This window comes from Aegilops tauschii, chromosome 2, assembly GCF_002575655.3.
Source record: "Aegilops tauschii subsp. strangulata cultivar AL8/78 chromosome 2, Aet v6.0, whole genome shotgun sequence".
Lineage (NCBI taxonomy): Eukaryota > Viridiplantae > Streptophyta > Magnoliopsida > Poales > Poaceae > Aegilops > Aegilops tauschii.
In genome coordinates, this window is record NC_053036.3 from 344,700,636 (window position 1) to 344,723,225 (window position 22,590).

The 22,590-nt window shown below is 44.8% G+C and overlaps 1 protein-coding gene across 2 annotated transcripts; it reads left to right on the forward strand.

Annotated features, from left to right (window-relative positions):
• The first annotated feature begins 627 nt into the window (after nt 1-627).
• Nucleotides 628-7,940, forward strand: LOC109765848 (prolyl 4-hydroxylase 1). Of its 2 annotated transcripts, none has more exons than XM_020324618.4 (11): nt 628-901; nt 1,745-1,792; nt 2,245-2,297; nt 3,169-3,234; nt 3,431-3,505; nt 3,742-3,816; nt 4,992-5,062; nt 5,176-5,227; nt 5,360-5,449; nt 7,416-7,511; nt 7,711-7,940. In XM_020324618.4, exons 1-11 carry the CDS (start codon nt 832-834, stop codon nt 7,816-7,818), a joined length of 804 nt encoding a protein of 267 aa, XP_020180207.1. In that variant the 5' UTR covers nt 628-831; the 3' UTR covers nt 7,819-7,940. The 2 variants fall into 2 exon arrangements, with proteins under 2 accessions (XP_020180207.1, XP_020180208.1); XM_020324619.4 differs by having other exon boundaries at nt 686-901; nt 2,231-2,297.
• The last annotated feature ends 14,650 nt before the right edge of the window (nt 7,941-22,590 follow it).

The following is a 22,590-nucleotide window of genomic DNA, read 5'->3' on the forward strand; positions in this document are numbered from 1 at the left end:
AAAGAGAAAAATATGCGAATCTCATTCTTCTGTTGGTCACATCTACAGCAAAGTTCAGAAATATGTATAGAAAAGTGGCCAGCCCTCAAATCTGTGGGAGGAGCTTTCCAAAGGAGTCTCCAAGCCAAGTTTTGGACTCTGGGAATCATAAGCTTTTGCTTCCAAATCATCTTGAGAAGATTCTTAACCTGCAAGGGTGGTACACTGTAAATTTCCAAGCCACCACGCAGGTCGAGCGGCTACCTAGGCCTTGTGTTGGCGTGGTGGTGCTGGAGGTAGAAGCAAGTGCCGAGTGCGCCGCCCCCTGACCTGATGTACCCGGCGAACGCCGCTCCACCATGCACCCTCGGCGTCGTCAGGGAGATGTCTGTCACCTCCACGGCCACGGCCCCTCCACCAGAACGCCGGCCGAGCTGATGCAACCCTTGGTCGGCCGCAGGTGCATCACAGCGTCTCCGTCGTCCATCGCGGCGTCGACTTGCGCGCTGTTCCGGCAGAAGAGAAGATCTCCACCGCCGCCCTCGCCATGCCGTGCCGTGCCGGCTGTTAAAAGAAACAGCACAGTAGCAGAGACGGCAACGTGTCCGACGTAGAGTACGTGGAGTCACAGGGTTGGCCGGCTTTTGACTTTTTGACAGAACATCCGCCCGAGCAGCGGATGGTTGACCAATTCCGACGCGGTCGTCGCGCCGACCCCGACTAGCTGCCTAAAAACCCACCCAATCCGCCGGAATCCCTCAGTCGGCAAAAATAAGACCCAGCACCATCGGCGCAGGCGGCCGGGCGATTTAGATTTGCTTTCCCTCCTTCGCCTCCTGCGACAGATCGGGGATGGCCGCGCGGTCGCGGGCGCTCCGCCTCCTGCCGCTGCTCACCTTCGTCGCCCTCGGCATGGTCCTAGGTGCGCGCCCTTCCCTCCCCGCTTGCCCCCTTGCTCAGCTTCCCCTCTCGCCTCGCCGTGCCTTGATCTGGGTCGGGCCATATGTTACTGCCGTATTCCGTTTCTCCTTCGGACCTGGAATCTCGATGCTTGGAGATTTCGCGCTCATGGTTTGGTTGATGACGTGAAATGTCCCGATGAGGCGTTTCGGGTGTTGAATGGGGCGACCGCATGCTGCTAGGCTCTAATGGTGATAAGCGTCCGTGGCTGCAATGGGGCCACACCTTCCGGATCGGAGTCGATTTTACTGCTCCAAGATCACTCGGAGGGAACTGAACTTGCCGCGGAAGCATGGAGCATCCTGGCATCTGCGAGGCCGGAGTTACATTCGTGCCTGTTGCTTCCACGTACATGCCCATCACTCTGATGTCAGATATTGCTACCGACGAGTTTGGTTGGTTTTGGCATTAGTAATATTAGCTGAAAACCAGCAAAGTTACATCCTCTCTTTCTTCAGAGATATTGTTAAGAAGACAATAAACACGTGTCATGATGTCCAAATCTTCGGGGTGTCCAGTTTGGCTCAGTGTGATCCAGCCACTTTCTGATAGTATCTCAGATTATTCTCCAGATCCGGGTCTGGAACTACATGTATATAGTCTGATAATGTAATGATTGAATATGCCCTTTGATTTTCTCAGATTAAATAAAGATTGCATTTGTTGCTTCAGTGGTCATATCTTAGTTTCATTTTGTTCTTTTCTCCACAAATGCTGGCTCTTTGATTCACACTTTTATTTATTAGATGTGTTGCTTCAAAAACTGTATATTGGTTTCATCTTTCTTTTTTTTCCGCAAATGCAGGTTCCCTGCTTCAGTTAGCATTTTTCCGCCGGCTTGATGATCACTCCCGTATGTCTATCCTCTTAGAAGTTGCATTTAACAGTATAAATGTGTTTTTTTTCCTTGTACCTGATTCTTTTATAAGAACAGTCTGCCATTCTTGTCCATCTTATGTACTCTGCTGTCAATGACTTTGGCCACGTTGCCTTGCATCAACTTAAATATGTTATTGCTGTGTGCATTGGTGGATACAGAGGCTGCGAGGTTTAACCTTCCTTTCCGGAAAAAAAGTATTTTCTGTAGCATTCTGTTTTATCTTGATCAGTCATTTTTTGCATTCTTAAATACCTTTTCCTTAAAAAAATTGTCGAACCAGAACCTGCTAAACCCAGGTATTCATTAGTTTTGGCATAATGTTGTCTCTGAGTAAATCTCCTTTCATATAGCCCTCGAGTAAATGCATAGGCTGTACTTCTCGGTGAGTATTTGTGTCTAACCAAACATTAGGTGCTGCATGGCAGATACGGGGCATCTCGGTAATGATCAAGAGGCAGCAGATCTTCGACTTGGATACGTAAGTTCTGCCATTATTTATGGCTTTGGCTGTATGCCTTCTCTGTAATTTTGTACATAGACTTCTATTTTGGCTTTTATTCTTGAAAACTACCATAGCTGAGCTCCATTCGTCTATTATTATATTCAATGACATCATCAGTGAACCATCATTTCGCCCCAGAAATATCAAATAAATTTGTGAACTCCACATTGTCAATATGAGTGTGTTTCTTTTTCTATTTTATCTAAGTGACTAGATTTGATTTTTTCTAATAAATTTTCTGCATTGTGATTTATTGAAAAGTTGCAGTGATGTTTGATTCATCATTTGGGTCTTGAAGCATAAGTCACATTCTTTCTTCTGGTTATTGCACCATGATTTGCTTTGCTTGAAGTGTTTTTCCGCCGCACAAGTATAAAGTTCTAATTTCTCAATGCCATTCGTGAATCTTTATGGGATTTATCTAGATTTTGATCAGGTGCAAATGATTGGATAACACTGGTAAGATGTGAAATCGGACATGCACTTGTTTTACTATAAACTGAACTCTCTTGCGTATTAATTTTGGAAGAACTTTCTTGTATGGACACTCTTGGTGTTTGGTAATTTTATACTTATTTGGATAAATAGCATATAGCTTGGGGCGTAGGAATTGGGACCCTGTAACACCTGGCTCTCGACTAGGGTTAGAATCTTCTGAAATGTTGATGGTGTGCTTCCTTGTAAGGTTGTAACCATCTATCTCCACTTGATATGGTCAATGATGTGTGATGAGTTTTACGTTGTGCTGTCTTCTTTGGCAATCATTCATCTAATACTCAAAATGTTAAGTCCAGACCACATCTTCTCTTTCTCTTGCTAAGCAAGTATTTGTGTTTATAATATGTAGGTGAAGCCTGAAGTTATCAGCTGGAAACCCCGAATAATTGTTTTCCACAACTTTCTTAGTTCAGAGGTTTGTCCCCTTCTCTGGTTGTCATGTTAGGTTTAAGCTAAATCTGTCTTCTCCACAATATTTAATTTCAAGATTTTATTTATTGTGGTGGTAGTTTGTTTAAACTCCAAGGCATTATGCGACATGCTTCCCAGACCAATACAATGGAAGATGCACAAAATATTGTGTGACCTTTTTTTCTGTCTAATCTCTGCAGGAGTGTGATTATCTAAGAGAAATTGCTAGACCAAGGCTTGAGATTTCTACTGTAGTTGATGTTGCAACAGGAAAAGTATGTGGTTTGGCTTTGAAGTTATAATATATTATCAGTCTTCCCATAGCGAGTACTTTTTTCTATTTGATCAGCAGATCAGCAAGGTTTCTGTTTTCTTAATCCGTGTCCAGTTTATACACTTCACCACTCAGAGTGAGAAGACAAATAGGAATTAGGGGGAGCATAATAACACCAAGTTCAGACCGTAAAGCTTGTCTTCTCTAGATTTATAATGCTGCAGTTATGTGCCACAGGGTGTAAAGAGTGATGTTCGCACAAGTTCTGGTATGTTTGTGAACTCTGAAGAAAGGAAATTTCCAGTCATTAAGGTTCGTTCACACTACTTTACTTCGACCCTAGGATACTTACCATACTTTTTGGCCCCTTCAATACATTCGCTAATGCCTTCAGCTATGTTATTTCTGCAAGACATAACTTTGTAAGAACGTCTGTTTGTGTGTCATAATATGAGTTCACTTTTTGTCTATCTGTTGTTTTATGTTGGTTATCATTTTGTGACGCGCTGAGACTAAAGGGTCCTTAATGGAACCTTATAGACTACTAGACATATGTTTGCTGCATGACTAATAGGGAGACTTGTTCTCTTCTTAAGTTACATGCCATAAGATTTCTACCCTAAGTTTGTTCGTCTCTGTAAACAATATTATCTAGAATGGCCCACCTCCAGGTTATCATCTAACTGCATTTAACTATGTGCCCTGCTCTTTTATACTCCCTCCGTTCCAAAATAGATGACCCAACTTTGTACTAACTTTAATACAAAGTTAGTACAAAGTTGGGTCATCTAATTTGGAACGGAGGGAGTATCTCTTAGTCCATAAGAAGATGATGAGTTGTTGAGGCTATATCCTCGGTTCTAGCTTTAAGTTGATACTAAGGTATTGCATCCTTAGTGAAAATGGGACCAAGATTTGAGAACTTTTGTGTGGATTGAAATAGAGTATCATGTTACCAAGGGTGACATTATGTCAAGCTGAGATGTTTATATGAATACAAAAACCAAAGCCAGGCTAATGTCAGGATGCGAAAAATGTGATCAGTGGCACATGGAACATATATAATACCATCGTTGATGACAGATATTGCAGATTATGTAGTGTTTATCTAGGTATGCCTGGATCTGAAATGTGGCTTTTGTGGAACTATTACTTTATGTATTGGATCTGAATGTTGATTTACACTGTCTAGTATATAAGGTTCCATGAACTTATCAAACACATCAGTTAAATATTACTTACTAAATTCATGTTTATATGGTCATGATGGCACTATACTAGGTGCGGTATATTAGTGCACTACTTAGTGATGATACATTCAGCTTTTGACTATTACTTGGCAGTGTCACGGCGACCTCCTTTTACTTTGTCAAGTATTCCTACTATTGGTGCCACATTGCATCCCTTTATCAGAAGTTAAATTGGAATCTGAGGCAGAGTCATTGAATACTACATTCTTCTACTAACATTTGTTTTGTTCTCCCCAGGCAATAGAGAAGCGGATTTCTGTATTCTCACAGATACCTGTAGAAAATGGGGAACTCATCCAAGTATTGCGGTACTAGATCGAATTCTGACTGTAATTTTCTGAAGTTCTTTTCACTTGACTACTGTTGTAATTTCTTGTGGGAAACTACTGTTGTGAAGTTAACTTTAAAGTTTAAACTACAGGTATGAACCAAGCCAATATTATAGGCCGCATCATGATTACTTCTCTGATACTGTAAGTCGAACTTCTTATATTGAAATATAGGTTATTATGACATCACCAGACTAGTCATTACATATTAGTATTGTTGTTTCGTAGTTCAAACTAATTATTTGAACATGTAAACTGTGGATGGTCAATCTGCAGTTCAACCTCAAACGTGGGGGGCAGCGTGTTGCTACAATGTTGATGTATTTGACCGATGGAGTTGAAGGTGGCGAAACCCATTTTCCTCAGGTCAGCTGAATTTATACCAACTTAACTTGTTATGTCATATGCTTTTTGACTGATATAGACCAATATGTTGATAGCACTTTTTTTTCCCTGAAAATGATGAAAATGAAATTACACATTTCAATCTTTTTCGAAAAAATGGACGTGCAAGCTTTGCCTCATTCCATATATTACGAAAGAGTGTTGCAAGGTAGTAGATATTTAAGCTACAACAAAGAACTGTGGCGAAGTGTGGAAGCCTACTCTCCTGGCATGAATGACTCCCAAGTGTTCCGAACCGCTTTCACCCAGAACCCCTCCTCGGTCTTAATCGTTTCAGTAGCAAATATCGGTATAGACGAAGTGTTGGTGGACACCTTGACATTACGTTCATTCCAGATCTCCCATGAAACTATTAAGTTTCATACACCGACCAGTAGAACCAAAAGGCCTAACAGATGGAGAAGGTTGGGCAACCCTAAACGTATACAGAAAAGGGGCAATCGATTTATTTATTTAAACCACGAAAGCCAAGAGTTGAACCCAAAACCTCTTGGCTCTGCTACCATATTAAGTTTCATGCACCAAATAGTAGAACTGAAAGTCCAAGCTGATGGAGAAGGTTGGGCAATCCGCATATACTTCAACAGAGACAAGCCTGGCGGCCGAAAGAATTCCTTTTCTTTGTGGCCCTCTCTCCGAGGAGATAGCTAACCACCAATCTTTGACCGTCACGACGTTACTCCATGTGTTGGTGTGAAAGTCAACTAAGCCAATCCAGCTTTTCATAGCATATCGCGTCACTCAACCCGGTCCACCGTCAACACCCTATTTTGGAATGTGAAGCAAGCGAAGATTTTGACATTTCGGAGGAGCCCAGGTATTCCAAATAATAGTGTGCATGGGAGATGCCATAACTCCTTAAAATTGAATCGCTGTACACACGTCTTTTATTATGGTTACCATTGCGCGCCTTCTTTATTTTCCAGGTATGTGCAGGAAATACGGGTGGCAATGGTAGTCGTCCTTTCATAGCATGTCCATGCATTTTTTGTTTACATAATTTACATGATATAGTGTGTAAAAATAGTTCTATATATTAATATTCTCTCTTTACTGTCCTTGGATATGACTACTATGTCCACTCCTTTTTTTCCTTCATGAGTATTTCTCCGATAAATGATTCTATTAGAGCATCTCTAGCAGATCCCATAAAATCTCACACTGCAAAATTATTTTTGGGTATCCTGTAAAACGCTTTTACAGTATGGCGTGTGTTCCGGCAGAACAGAACCCATAAAAATCGTTTTGTTTCAGATGTGGAGCCCACTTGTCAGCAGTTAAATTTACAACATAGTCCCTGAAATATTATAAAGCACCCTGAAAACAAAACATAGATTGCAATTGGGTCCTAGCTGCCGCCATGGCAACGGCGCCGAGCTGCTCCTGGCCAGCCTCGTGGCTAGCTAGCACGCATGGCCGGCAACGGCTAGCTAGCACACACGAGCGCGCGGCAACGCGTCGGCTGGCTACCACGCACGCGCGGCAACCGCGGCTAGCTAGCACACACGCGCGCGTGGCGACACTATCAATGGCGGCTCCTCAGGGCGCGTGCTGCCGTGTTTGCCGGCCACGGCGAGGCGTGACCTCCTGGCCGACGGCGGGGGCCTCGTGAGGCTCGTGGCCAGCGGGGGGGGGGGGGGGGGGTGTGACGAGGGCTATTTTTAGGGGGAGCTGTATAATTTTTACGGGACGAGGCCATTTTGCAGGATCTAGAATGGAAGTTTTTTTCCGCCCAAAACTGTAAAACAGTGGTTATTTTACAGGTCCGGGCCTTTTACGGGATCTGCTAGAGGTGCTCTTATGTGGCTTCTTTAGAGTATTTCGCAGCTCATTTCCCTTTGTGGTAATCTGTCAGGCTGTCTTTTGGTTTATGCAATCTGTGGTGTGGGAGGTGTGCCCTCATGCTGTGTGCTCTCTTCTGTTCCAGGCAGGAGATGGTGGTGAATGCAGTTGTGGAGGAAGGATGGTCAGAGGACTATGTGTGAAGCCAAACAAAGGAGATGCTGTGCTCTTTTGGAGCATGGTGAGTTATTCTCTCTCTATTTTTAGACATGTACCAGCAAAGCATACATCAAAGGGTGAATCGAAGATAAAAATAATAATATCCTCTGATAAATACAGAGTTTGTTTGTTATCTTGCGATCTATTTCTTAAATAATCAGTTAATTAATTGATCCGATCGTCTGCCCCTACCACCTGTCTAATTTACTGGTATGTTTCAGGGATTCGACGGTAACACAGACTCGAACAGCCTTCACAGCGGATGCGCTGTTGTAAAAGGGGAAAAGTGGTCAGCCACGAAATGGATGAGGCAAAAGATGACTTTCTGATTGCGGATAGGCATTCTGGCATATAGGCATAATAGAGAGGGGATTCTTTTCCTTGTAATCTGTAGTACAGATATACAACATTAAAGGAATAAATAAAAAGTGGAATGATATCTTTACTAGCAGCAGGAGGCACTAATCTTCCTAAGAGAAAAAAATCGTGTCCAACAGAATCTCTTTACTTTCAAATTCCATCATTTTGCATAAACATCTTGGAGGTAGGGCATGGCACCAAACATGAGATGGGTGATAAAGCTGGGTTATATGCGGAGTTTCAGTAAAAGGTAGGGTAAATGTGGAGCAATAAGGTTTGCTAACTGGTGGTTATGAATAGAATTTATAAGTCATGAATATATAAAAATTGGTGGAATCAAGGGGAATGCAAAAATGGAGTGCTCGCACAGTATTTCATAGCAATTTTTTGTTTTTGTCAGATGCGAAGGATGGGAGCCCAGGTGTTTGGGTGAAGATACAAACAGAGTTATGTTAGAACAGGCACACGCACACACAAAAGTAGGTGGACAATAAAGCACATGTATAGGGAAAAAAATCATTTTGAATTAAATCACATGAGCGAAGTGCTAACATTATACATTTACTGCAGTGTATAAATGCATATTGGAAATCCTGCTAGAAAAATCAGATAATCACATTTGGAAGTACAAGTATAACAAGAGATGGACAAATCCTATGCTGGACATTAGTAATTCGTGTCATCTTTCCTACTTATAAAGATTGGAGTTGATGATGAGTTCACATATGGCTTCAATATCCTTTTTAAATAAACAAATACACACATCTCCACATGTAAAATTAGTAACCTTGCAAGAGACACGCAAATAAATGTACTTTACACATATGTGGGATCTATCATAAACAAACAAACACACTACTTCCATGTAAGACCAACTTTGTTTTTAAAGGTACAAATAACAAAGACAAAAATGTAACTTCAACTCAAAGTCGATCTTGGTTTTAGTTCTCTTTCCAACCTACTATGGTCATTTAAAATTCTCTAACGCCGCATGTCTCTCACCGTATTTTTTCTCTAATCGTAAATCACGCAATCGGACATAAAGTACACTAACATTATTTCACCATCTCCACCACGCAATCGCGCGCTGGTGGGGAAGGTGCTCTCCCCCAACGTCCTCCACATCAACACCATCTCGTCGGCGATGAGGCCGGCGTGGGGAAATCCCCAAGGTTTGCTGTTCCATCCGGCAGGAGATAACCTGTTTGTGGCGGAGTTCGCCACCCCTGCAGAGCGTGCTCGTGTTCTGGAAGGCTCACCATGGATGGTGGGTCGCCATGCTGTCCTTTTCAAGGATTTTGATGCTGAAATTCAACCGACCCAGATGGTCTTTGATCGACTGACCATATGGGCGCGAATTATGGCCCTGCCTCCAAGACTGATGAAATCCAAGCTTGGTATGGAGTTTGCAAAGCCCATTGGCAAGATTGTGCGTGTGGAGTCGGATGCCGATGGTCGTTGTTGGGGCCCCTACATGAGGGTTCGGGTCGAGGTTTTGGTTCAGGAACCAGTGGTAAGGTTTGTTACTGTAACATCTGCCAAAACGAAGAGCACCGAAACATATTCAGTCATGTACGAGCGACTACCTTTCTACTGCTTTTCATGTGGCCTGTTGGGTCACTCGTCGATGTTGTGCCCGACTCCGGGCATCCGTGATGAAAATGGAGAGCTCCCCTATGCTGCCATGAAAGTGTGTGTTCCTGATGATCAACCAAAGCGGTCGGGGGGCTCAAAGTCCAGTTTTGCTTCTTCCTCGTCGGGCTTTTTTCAGAGAACCTCGGGACAAAAGACTTTTACTGCTGGTACTAGAGTTTCTGATCCTAGTAGTCAAGCCAATAATCTTGCCAAGAATGTTGTGGTTGATGAGACAGAGGTGTCCTCCCCTGCTAAGGGTGGTCCTGGCCGTGGTAGCTCATCCCGTGGAAGGGGGCGTGCCAGTTCTGCCCGTGGTCGTGGCCGGGGGAAGACCGGGGGCTCCGGCAAGGAATTGTTCCCAGTCTCTAAGTCTAAGAAAGGTATGTCAGGACAGAAACGCAAAACTGCTAAAGACACACCTGGTCAGCTCACTGAAGGAACTACTTGCTCTGAAATCAATCACCTTGCTATTGTTCTATCTGGCAATTCTGTTGGAGCTACTCCTTTGCTTGAAATGACTGGAGATGTTGAGTCAGTTAAGAAACAGAGGACTTCTCCTACCCGATCGGCGGATCCGGCGGCAGCTGCGGAGCAGCGCCGCCAGACGCAATGAGTCTGTTATGCTGGAACTGTCGAGGCTTGGGGTCGGACTCGACGGTTGGCGAGCTTCGCTGGTTAGTGAAGCTTCACCGCCCCACCCTCCTCTTTCTCTCTGAGACGAAGATGAGGGATTCACGTGTTAGAAACTTTATGTGGTCACTAGGATTTACCGGGTGTTTGGCTGTCAATTCCGACGGCCTGAGTGGTGGTTTGGCTCTATTTTGGACGGCGTTTGTTGATGTCTCTCTCAAGGGGAGCAATGCTCGATGTATTGATGTTCTTGTTACTTCGGAGGCGGGCTCAACTTGGCGTGCTACCTTTGTGTACGGCGAACCGAGGAGAGAGGATAGGCCACAATTCTGGGAGTTGCTGAAACGTTTGAAAGCTCAATGGCAGGGTCCTTGGATTGTATGTGGGGATTTCAATGAGGTTCTATCCAAGGACGGGCATTGTGGTCCCCGGGACAGATCTGAAGCTCAGATTTCAGCCTTTCGTGATTGTCTCATGGACTGTGAGTTGATGGATTTGGGTTTCTCCGGGCCTAAGTTTACGTGGAATAATCGCCAAGACCCGAAGTGCCATGTGAAAGTCCGGCTTGATAGAGCAGTGGCCAATTCAGATTTTATAAGGTTGCATGATGTATGCGCCGTTGAACATGTGATCACCACCTCCTCTGATCATTATGCTATCTTGATCGAGCTTGCCGGGCAGCCCACCCAGAGGGCACAACGACCAGTGCAGCAAGGTTTTAAGTTCGAGGCTATGTGGTTGCGGGCAGCCGACTATAGAGAGCAGTTGGAACGTGCCTGGACTGAGGGGCGGAGTGGTGATTCTTCTCTGCAGGCGACATGGGACAATCTTCACCGTGTCGCTGGGGCCCTTAAGTCCTGGAGTCGTGACTCTTTTGGTTCTATCCGGCGTCAGATCAATAGACTGGAGCGACGACTTAAGTCCATCCGGTCTATGCCAGTCACGGACTCATCTTTGGCAGAGGAAAGATCTATTGAGACTCAACTTTGTGAGTTATTTGAAAGAGAAGAAATCATGGCTCGTCAGCGTTCGAGAGTTGACTGGTTGCGGGAGGGGGATCGCAACACCGAGTTTTTCCATGCTCGAGCTGCTGCCCGTAAGAGGATCAACAAAATCCAGCGTTTGGTCCGTGATGATGGGTCATTTTGTGATACTCAACGGGAGATTAAAGGTTTGGTGCAACAATTCTACGAGAAACTTTTCACATCTGAACCTTGTGATGCTGCTGATGCAGTCCTGGATGCTATCCCTCAAAAGATTTCTCCTGAGATGAATGAGGATTTGAGTAAGCCCTACACCAATGAGGAAATCAGGGCTGCTCTATTCCAGATGGGTCCTACTAAAGCTCCTGGACCTGATGGCTTTCCAGCCCTCTTCTATCAGAATCATTGGGACTTCTTGGGAGAGGAGATTTGTCGAGCTGTGAGATGCTTTTTGGATGGAAGTTCAATTCCGGAGGGTTTTTGTGACTCAGTGATCGTCCTTATTCCTAAAGTGACACGACCCAAGCACCTGAAGAATTTCCGCCCAATTAGTCTATGTAATGTTCTTTACAAGATAGCCTCGAAGGTCTTGGCCAATCGTTTGAAGTTATTGCTCCCTGCTGTCATCTCTGAGTTTCAAAGTGCATTCGTGCCTGGAAGATTGATCACTGACAACTCTCTTATTGCTTATGAATCTCTTCACACCATCAGACATCAGCGAGCTAAACAACCCTTCTTTGCCTTGAAGATTGACATGACGAAAGCCTATGACCGTGTTGAGTGGAGTTTTCTTCATGGTTGTCTCTCCAGACTTGGTTTTAACCCTGCGTGGATCAATTCAGTGATGAGGTGTGTCACCAATGTCCGCTATGCTGTAAGGGTTAATGGTGAGCTTACTGCACCTGTTGTTCCATCAAGAGGAATTCGTCAGGGTGATCCTATCAGCCCCTATTTGTTTCTGCTCTGCACCGAAGGACTGTCAAGTCTGTTACTCCAAAAGGAGAGTTGTGGCGAGCTACATGGCATTAGGAACGGTCGCTCCGGTCCTCCTATCTCACATCTCCTGTTTGCCGATGACAGTATCTTCTTTGCAAGATCTGATGCTCGTAGCGTGGCTGCTTTGAAGACTACTCTGGATCTATATTGCTCTGGTTCTGGTCAGTTAATTAACAAGGACAAGTCCTCTTTACTCTTTGGTCATGGCTGTTCGGAGACTGTTAAGCAAAGAGTGAAGGCGAGTCTTGGGATATCTAATGAAGCCTTCAAAGACACATACCTTGGTATGCCTACCGAGGTTGGTAAATCCCCTACTAGTATCTTCAAGTTCTTGCCAGATAGAGCTTGGCGATGTGTTCATGGATGGTCTGATCGACCGGTCTCCAGAGCAGGGAAAGAAACACTACTGAAATCTATCATTCAGGCGATCCCTGCTTTCATCATGAGCTGCTTTGAACTTCCTAAGGCTATCTGCAGAATGTTCAGACAAATTATTGCAGATGAGTGGTGGGGCAGAGAGGAAGGGAAAAAGAAGGTACACTGGAGATCATGGGACTGGCTCTCAACGCCCAAGTCGTTTGGCGGGATGGGTTTTCGGGATATGCACATCTTCAATTTGGCAATGCTGGGCAAACAAGGGTGGCGACTACTTACTGTTCCGGACTCCTTGTGTGCTCGTGTCTTAAAAGGCCGGTATTTCCCTCACACGGATTTCTGGAATGCACCGGCCCCGCGTTCGGCTTCTGCCACTTGGCGCAGCATTCTTGCTGGCCGTGACCTGCTCAAGAAGGGAGTTCAATGGGGAATTGGGGACGGCTGCCAGGTTCACATTATTTCTGACCACTGGATCCCATCATCTCCGCCTTGTGTTCTTCAGCCGCTCTCTCCTATTCCTGCTAATGCTAAAGTTAAGTGCCTTATGGATGAGGAAAGCGGGTCCTGGAATGAAGCAACGGTGCGTGCCTTCTTTCGGAACGACGTCGCATGCGAGATTCTTCGGATCCCTATCTACAAGCATGGTGAGGATTTTGTTCGATGGCCATTCACAAGATTCGGAGAATACACGGTGCGATCAGCCTACAATTTGGCTCGGTCTGCACTCTTCCTGGAGTCTCATAGTAACAAAGGAATGGGTTTGAGTTACAATTTTTCTTCCCAGGAAATGGATTGGAGATTGTTATGGTCTATCAAAGCACCGGGCAAGATGAAAGTCGTCTTATGGCGCTTTGCGCAGGATTGTTTACCATCTGGGGAACAACTTAAACGCCGCCAGGTACCCAACTCTGAACACTGCTGCTTTTGTGCTCGGTCTGAATCTGTTGAGCATGCTCTGCTGTTTTGCCCACATGCCAGGGACGTGTGGGATATCGTCAAAGAGGAATATAATTTCAGCCTGCACCGTGGCACTTTTCTGTCTCCAAGGCAATGGATTTTTGACTTCTTGGCAAGGTCGTCTGATCAGGTGCATACTGTCCTGGTTGTGACCCTCTGGCATATTTGGGAGGCTCGAAATTTTACGAGAAACAATCCGGAGGCTCCTCATCCACGACGTACTGCTGAGAAGATCAAGGCTTATGTCGCCCTTATCCTGCAGCATCTTTTCCTTCCAGTATCTGAACACATGCGTGAAACCAATGCGTCCAGCTCCAACTGGTCTCCGCCGCCGTCAGGTACCATTACGTTCTACTCAGACGCTGCAACTTTCTCAAACCTGGATAAGTCCGGCATTGGGGTCGTCGACAGGGTTGACGGAGGTCAATTCGTGGTGGCCTGTAGCGAGCCTATTGCGGGTAGCTTGGAACCTGAAATGGCTGAGGCCATGGCTCTTCGACGTGTTGTTCTTTTGGCGCATGATGAACAAGTATCAGATGTTATCTTCGCCGCTGACTGTCTCTCACTTGTGCAAAGGATCAACTCGCCTATGAGGGACCGTTCTTCAATTGGAGTGGTGGTGGCTGATATCAAGTCTTTGTCTGAAGGTTTCTCTTCAGTGTCCTTCAAACATGTTCGTCGGCATTTAAATGTTCCTGCTCATGTGCTAGCTAAATCTTGTATGAACTCTTCTAGTCTTTGTGTGTTCCATTCTGTTCCGGATTGCATCCGGCAAACTCTGTGTAATGTTGTTCATTGATCTATAAAGCCGACGTTCTCTAAAAAAAACATTATTTCACCATCTCTAAGCCAATGGTTCCGTGGCAATGCACATGGATCGTGCTAGTACGATGAAATATCCGAAATCTACAAGGACAGCTACACAAACGGCTGATAACTGCTTGGAACTTGTTCCATCATAGTTCCACATCCTAACTTTGACCATGCGACCCACCAAGATCTTGAAAGATATTAGGGCATTTCCAAGGGCAAGTTTCAAATTCAGCCGCTTTATGTACCTGGACATGTCCGTGACAGAGCCCTTGTTCTTGACAAACAGTCTGTCCAAGGCGCCCCCATTTCTCCCCTCTACATATGTTCGGCCATTTTTGTTGATCTTTTTCAACCAAACTTGATGAGCACTAGAAACACATATGCTAAACATAGAAATAAAAAAGTTCAAATTTAAAAGTACACAATACAAACACACAAATTATTTGTAGCATAAAATTCAAACAACATCATGGATCATCCACAAAATGCTCCACCAGCTCATTTAGTTGATGCACTTCTCGATCTCGAAGTTGCTGACACGTTTCCAAAAAAATGTGCATCATGTTCTGCATCTCATTCCGGGAGGTGACATGTTCTTCAGGCTTCTCAAAATCAACATTGTGTATGCCATCACCCTCATCCTCCACAATCATGTTGTGCATAATCACACATGCAGTCATGCCTCCCACAATATCTCGAGATCCCACATATTTGCAGGTCTACGAACACAGCCCAACGTGCCCCGAGCACTCCAAATTTCCTCTCCACATAATTCCTAGCAACTTCTTGCATTTGGGCGAAGAGAGTTTTTTTACCTTGGGGCTCGGAGATAGTCTTCACAATCGCGCATTGAGGATAGATACAATCGACAAGGTAGTACATCATGGTGTATTTGTGCCCCATTGATGATGTAGTTGCACTTCGAAACCTGCTCGCCACACAGTGTTGCAAAAAATGGAGATCGGTAAGTCGCTGTGAGACCCTACCATGCCAAAGAGTGTCAAATCCACAAGTCATGTTATAACACCGCATCTAGTATGATGGCGAGCACTCCGATATAATCTTGGTATCACCCTTGCAAATCTGCAAGACAGTTCTTCCATTCCTAGTGCATGTAATTGAGAGAACATAACATACCAGAAAAGCCTCTTACTTCTCCAAATGCTAAAAGCTTTTATGCGTCCTAGGCATTTGATTCTCTCAAGTACTCTTCTTCAAGACCCTTCACCACTGAAGGCTCACCCTCTTCTCCTTGAGATATCATCACAAAGATGATTCTCAAACACTAGTGAGACCTGGAGACAACCTCCAAACCTTCACAAACTTTTGGGGTAAATCACAAAATGATTCCTCATCGACAACACCAACCGCCTAGGATTCACCAACCTCCAAGAGTAAAATATCAAAGGAAAAAAAAATCAAAACTTGCTTAAATCACAGAAATCATAGGTCAAAAGAGAGAGGATGAGCGGATCTACGGTTGCGTGAAATTGTAGGATCGATTAAGGTATGTCTAGAGGAGGGGGTAGACTACTGATGAGTGTACTTTTGCACTCATTTTTACTCGTGTTTAAACCAGATGATCTTAGATTTTCTCAAAGATTCACTTTCATATGATCACTAATGACTAATATATGTGAAAGATTGCAAATCTCTTTTGTTCCTTGCGTGAGCGGGCCATTTTAGGTGATGAATCAAGCCTATATGGAAGATAACAGACCTAGTGATCAAGTCCAATTAACTAGGGCACACAAGAAGCTCCAGAGGAGAAGATGTCATCTGGTACGAGCGCGCCTGCTTGTATCAGCGGCCGTACCATCTACCACCGCTTTCGTAATGTCATCATTGACATCTTTCGTGAAGGCACCCAGGGTCAATTCGCAACTCATCAGCCCAAAAACCCTATTTCACACATCAGGACCATATAAGGTAGAAGAAAACCCTTCGGCCAGAGGAGTCGCTCATCCACCAAGTCATTCCTTCACAGCAGCCATCATTCCCATCTTCTCTCTATAGTATTCATCCCCATAGCCATAGCCATAAACTTGTAATCAAGAGTACTTCACATACAACTACATTGTAAGACTATTTCAATCATTCATGCTCAAGTACCATCTATAATGTCTTTTGCCTGTGATTTATTTGCGATGTGTGATTAGTCCTCTCAAGCTAAGGGCCGAGGCATGGCCTCACAGCCTAATGTACTCGCACAACGAGATTGTTGATTTACTTCAATAATAATGTTATTTTCTATGTGTTATGCAACAGATTTGTGTGTCGTCTCTACCTAATTCGAAGGCCCCATCCGTACGCGAGACACCAAAGATCAATCAAGGGGAGGTTAAGTACAGAGAGGAGCGGTGATGATGACATCAATACCATTGTTACACCCATAGCCCCTAGTCCTATACATACTGGACCAATTACTAGAGCTCGCGCACGCCAATTGAATTACCAGGTACTTTTCGTTTCTTGGTAACAATTATAATGTTAATGAGTATATGATGCTGCCTAAATTGGATACATTTGTGTTTATTACTAATGAAGGGCCTAGCATGGACAAGAGGGATGAACACTGGAGCAGGATCAAGCATGGAGATGAAGGCGCGTGCGAAGGGAACCAGAATGGCATTTCTAGTGCATATTTCAGCACTTTGAAGCCTCCGTGATGACATACAAGGACATGGATGGAATATACAAGATGGCCTTTCATAAATTTCGTCCATAGCTTATTTTAGGTGCCACGCCACCTTATTTTTGGGCCAGGACCATGTAATTTCGAAATACTTGAGTATAGGCTATTTTTAGAGTCCGTATGTGTGGTGAAATAAGAGTTAGGGTTGGTTTCGGACCCCTCCTCCAAGGGTCATGAAATTTCCCCCTGTTCCTCCATATATACAGCCCTTAGGGCATCGTTTAGACTTAGGGTTTTGTTTAGATTAAAAGTTCGCCATAGCTGCAACTTAGCGTACTTCGTTTGTGTTTGATGACCAGACCGAGACGTCATAGAACCCCACCTTCATCAATAAAGCTTTCATCTTATATTCACAATATCCAGATTGCAATCTTAGTTTCTTGCTTTTTCTCCGTTTGCTTGCAGGAAATAGAACTTTGTGGTCGGGTTGATTGTGCTCCGGCGTGGTAAATAACCTCTCGGAGTTGCTTTAGCGATTGCTAAGGCGCGACGCCCTCCCACGTTCGTAGTCGGATCATCAAAGTCTACTCCTCCGAAACTATAATCACCATCTCACCAAAAGACGAGACACCTTTACCTCTATCAAGTGGTATCAGATTTTCAGGTTGCTCGGTGAGATTTTCCAGTTTTTCATAGTTTAGATCGAGTCTGTTCTTCATACCTACAGTCCACGAAAAAGCCAAAAAAATTAGGGTTAGTTCATCATATCTGAACCAATCTGAGCCTTTGCATAATCTTTTCTAGAGTTTTGCTTTGTTGAATTTGCGGTTGCATCATCGTGTCGAGTTGCTGGTCTTAGCGGCTAGTTACCTTAGAGTTTTGAGTTCTGGTCACAGGTTTTCACGTCGCCGCCACACCATCGTCATCGCCGCCGCCATATACCATCACCAAATATCCGCTGCCAATCCGAGTCCATATACATCCACCACATATCCGCCACCAATCCGAGTCATATACATCCATCAGGTCACCATCACGCCAATCCGAGTCCACCTCCACCACAAATTCGCCACCAGTCCGTGCTCCACCGCCCATCATATACCATCACCAGTCCGAGTTCGACCAGTTTCATCTCCGCCACCAGTCCGAGTCTAGTAGTTGTTCCTTTATTTTCGAGTTCCAGATCACGCGATACTACAGTCGTGAACAAGTCAGATTCCCCAATTTCCATGTTACCCGTACAAGAAAAATAGTTCCAGTTTTAAAAAAAATACTAAGTCTGGAAAATTCTGGCTAGGCAGTTTTTAGACCATTTGTAGACTTTTTCGGAAACAATTGTTGTGGAGCAAAAAAGAGAGGAAAAAAGTGAAAAAAATCAAAAAAATCAGAGTGCGCTCCTCCCTTGATTACGTGCTGCGCCGTGACTTTGTTAGTGTTCTAGGCTCACGTCTCTAGCACAGTCCAGCCTAGGACCAGCACAGTACCGTCGTTGAGCGTTTATTCAACTTTGCATCTCCGAATTGATTATTGCTGACATTTTTGCTACCATATCCTAAGCCTTCCCAGCTTCACATACATCTACATCGTGCGTTTGACACCACCTGGCAATCGCTCTGTCTAAGCTTTGAGAGTTTTGACTACAACGGTTGCCGATCACCACCTGCTGCTAGGTAAGAACTGGTAAGAATTTGAGTTTTACTTGACGGATTTGTGTCACCCCACCACCACCACTTTCTAGTAGTCTGTAGGATCATATTCTTGTGTGTTTCTATTGCTGTTAACCATGGAAGGACCACAAGCCGATGAGATTGAATTGGAGAACATGACGAAGAAGGAGCTTCATGATAAATTTCAGCAAATGTTGAGTCAACAGGTAAAAGACGTGATGGCCAGCTTTGGAAATGCATTGGAGAGGATTGATGACGTTGAGAAGACAATTGACACCAAGTTGGACGCCAAGTTCGATGCAGTACTCGCACGTCTACCACAACCTCCACGTCCCGATCCGGTAGGGTGAGCATAGCGAGTTCCTCTTGAGCCAGGACAAACTTCTGGTGCCACTGCTACTGTTGTTGATGCTTCTGTAGCTCCCGCTGCTACTGCAGAGGTGGAGGACTATTATGAGGATGAGGTTGATCAAAATCAGAACCACGTGCAACCACCAGTACCACCACCACCAGGTCGTCCTCATGCTTATAATCGCAATGGTACGGCTGCAGCACCATCTCAGGTACGAGATTATGACCATATTCCTAAACTAAAATTGAATATTCCATCGTTTGAGGGTAGATACATTCGTGATGTATATCTTACTTGGGAATTAGAAATTGAACAACGTTTCACATGCTTACAATATCCTGAGGATAGACGTGTTGCTGCTGCTGTTTGTGAATTCACCAGTTCTGCTTTTGTTTGGTGGTATGAACATTGTAGATTATATCATGATAATATCCCTACTACTTGGGCTGCTTTGAAAACTGTTATGCGTACTCGTTGGGTTCCACCATATTATCAACGTGAATTACTTAAAAAATTGCACCGTTTGAGACAAGGCAAAAATTATGTGGAGGAGTATTATCAGGAGATACAATCTGGCATGATTAAATGTGGTATTGTTGAGGATAATGAAGCTATGCTTGCATGTTTTATGGGTGGATTAAATAAAGAGATTTAGAGCATTTTAGAGCATAAGGAGTATAACAATATCACTTGTTTATTCCATCTTGCTTGCAAAGCTGAATGTGAAGTGCAGGATTGACATGCATTAGCGCGCACTAACTTTTCTGCAGGTCGACCTTCATCATGGACACCGCATGCATCTTCTACTTCCACACGTTCTGCTACACCGGCACCTCCAGCCGTGATACAAGAAAGTAGGCACTACCACCACTATCTGCCAAGAGCACACCTACCGGGCCTACACAGAGCTCTTCTTCATTCATGGCATCAACATGGCACACACATGATATTATTTGTCATCGTTGTAAGGGTAGAGGTCATTTTGCGAGAGAATGCAAATCTCCGCGTGTTATGATTGCTACTGAGGATGGTGGGTATGAGTCCGCTAGTGACTATGATGAGGAGACTTTGGCTCTTATTACAAGTGAAGAACACAGTGGAGATGATTCTGATCATGAGACGCAATACATGGTTGCTGAAGATGCTGACAGTTTTGAAAGTTTAGTTACTCAATGTGTTTTGAGTGTGCAGGTCACACAAGCTGAGCAAAATCAGAGGCATAATTTGTTCCATACAAAGGGAGTTGTGAAGGAACGTTCTGTTCGCGTCATCATAGATGGAGGGAACTGCAACAACTTGGCTAGCAAGGAGATGGTGGAGAAGTTATCTCTCACCACAAGACCACATCCACATCCTTACTACATCCAACGGTTCAACAACAACGACAAGGTTAAGGTAACACGTACTGTTCGTGTGCATTTTAGTATCTCTACATATGCTGATTATGTTGATTGTGATGTGGTACCCTGATAACCCACAAGTATAGGGGATCGCAACAGTTTTCGAGGGTAGATTATTCAACCCAAATTTATAGATTCGACACAAGGGGAGCCAAAGAATATTTGTAAGTATTAGCAGCTGAGTTGTTAATTCAACCACACCTGGAGATTAATTATTTGCAGCAAAGTGATCAGTAGCAAAGTAGTATGATAGTTTGGGTAATAGTAGCAGCATCAATAGTAACGGTAACAGTAGTAACTTAGCAGAAACAATATAAGATCAATCCGTAGGCATTGGATCGGCGATTTGTTGGATGATATTCATCATGTGACAGTTATAACATAGGGTGATACAACACTAGCTTCAGTTCATAAATATAATGTAGGCATGTATTCCGTAAATAGTCATACGTGCTTATGGAAAGAACTTGCATGACATCTTTTGTCCTACCCTCCCGTGGCAGCGGGGTCCTATTGGAAACTAAGGGATATTAAGGCCTCCTTTTAATAGAGAACCGGAACAAAGCATTCACACACGATGAATACATGAACTCCTCAAACTACGGTCATCACCGAGAGTGGGCCCGGTTGTTGTCACTCCGGGGTTATCGGATCATAACACGTAGTAGGTGACTATAACTTGCAAGATCGGATCTAAAACATGGATATAATGGTGATAACATAAACGGTTCAGATCTGAAATCATGGCACCCCGGCCCAAAGTGACAAGCATTAAGCATAGCAAAGTCATAGCAACATCAATCTCAGAACATAGTGGATACTAGGGATCAGGCCCTAAAAAAACTAACTAGATTACATGATGAATCTCATCCAACTCCTCACCGACCAGCGAGCCTACGAAGGAATTACTCACTCCCGGTGGGGAGCATCATGGAATTGGCGATGGAGAAGGGTTGGTGATGAGGAAGATCGAAGATCCCCCTCTCCGGAGCCCCAAACAGACTCCAGATCTGGCCTCCCGATGAAGAACGGGAGGTGACAGCGGCTCTGTCTGTGAACGTGATAATTCTTTCTCCCTGATTTTTTTCTGGAAATATGTGATTTTATAGCGTCGGTTTCAAGGTCTGCGGGGCCACCAGGTGGGGACAACCCACCTGGGCGCGCCTGGAGCGGGGGCGTGCCCTGGTGGCCCACCCAGGTGCCCCCTCTGGTGGTTCTTGGCTCCATATATCCTCTTTTATTGTATAAAATAATCCTCGTAAAGTTTCGTTCCATTCCTAGAACTTTTATTTCTGCACAAAAACAACACCATGGTAGTTCTGCTGAAAACAGCATATGTCCGGGTTAGTTTCATTCAACGAACTGTTGGGGAATGCAACATGCAATTTAAAAAAAATCCTACGCTCACGCAAGATCTATCTAGGAGATGCATAGCAATGAGAAGGGGAGAGTGTGCCCACGTACCCTCATAGACCGAAAGGGGAAGCGCTACGTTAACGAGGTTGATGTAGTCGAACGTCTTCGCGATCCAACCGATCAAGTACCGAACGTACAACACCTCCCAGTTCTGCACACGTTCAGCTCGATGACGTCACTCGAACTCTTGATCCAGTAAAGGGTCGAGGGAGAGTTCCACCAGCACGACGGCGTGGTGACGGTGATGGTGATGTGATCTGTGCAGGGCTTCGCCTAAGCACTACGACGCTGTGACCGGAGGAGTAAACTGTGGAGGGGGCACCGCACATGGCTAAGAGAACTCTTTGTGTACTCTGGGGTGCCCCCTTGCCCCTGTATATAAAGGAGGAGGGGAGGAGGCTGGCCACCAGGGGCGCGCCAGGGAGTGGGGAGTCCTACTAGGACTCTAGTCCTAGTAGGATTCGGCCCCCACCCTTTTTTCCTTCTTCCGGAGGGGGAAAGGGGGAAGGAGATGGAGTAGGAGAAGGAAAGGGGGGCGCCGCCCCCTTCCCTAATCCAATTCGGCCTCCTCCCTTGTGGGGGGGGGGGCGTGCCAGCCCCTTGTGGGCTGGTTAGCCTCCCTCCTATGGCCCATATGGCCCATATCTTTCCCCGGGGGGTTTCGGCAACCCCTCCGGTACTCCAGTATGTACCCGATACAATCCGGAACCATTCCGGTGTCCCAATACTACCTTACAATATATCAACCTTTACCTCTCGACCATTTCAAGACTCCTCGTCATGTCCGTGATCTCATCCGGGACTCCGAACAAACTTCGGTAACCAAAACACATAACTCATAATACAAATTGTCATCGAATGTTAAGCGTGCGGGCCGTACGG

Bases quoted from the DNA above. Each gene is read 5' to 3' on its own strand.
- LOC109765848 (XM_020324618.4), top strand. From the start codon at position 832: ATGGCCGCGCGGTCGCGGGCGCTCCGCCTCCTGCCGCTGCTCACCTTC. The intron at 902-1,744 runs GTGCGCGCCCTT...CCGCAAATGCAG, and splicing joins CGCCCTCGGCATGGTCCTAG to GTTCCCTGCTTCAGTTAGCA. The intron at 3,235-3,430 runs GTTTGTCCCCTT...TAATCTCTGCAG, and splicing joins ACAACTTTCTTAGTTCAGAG to GAGTGTGATTATCTAAGAGA.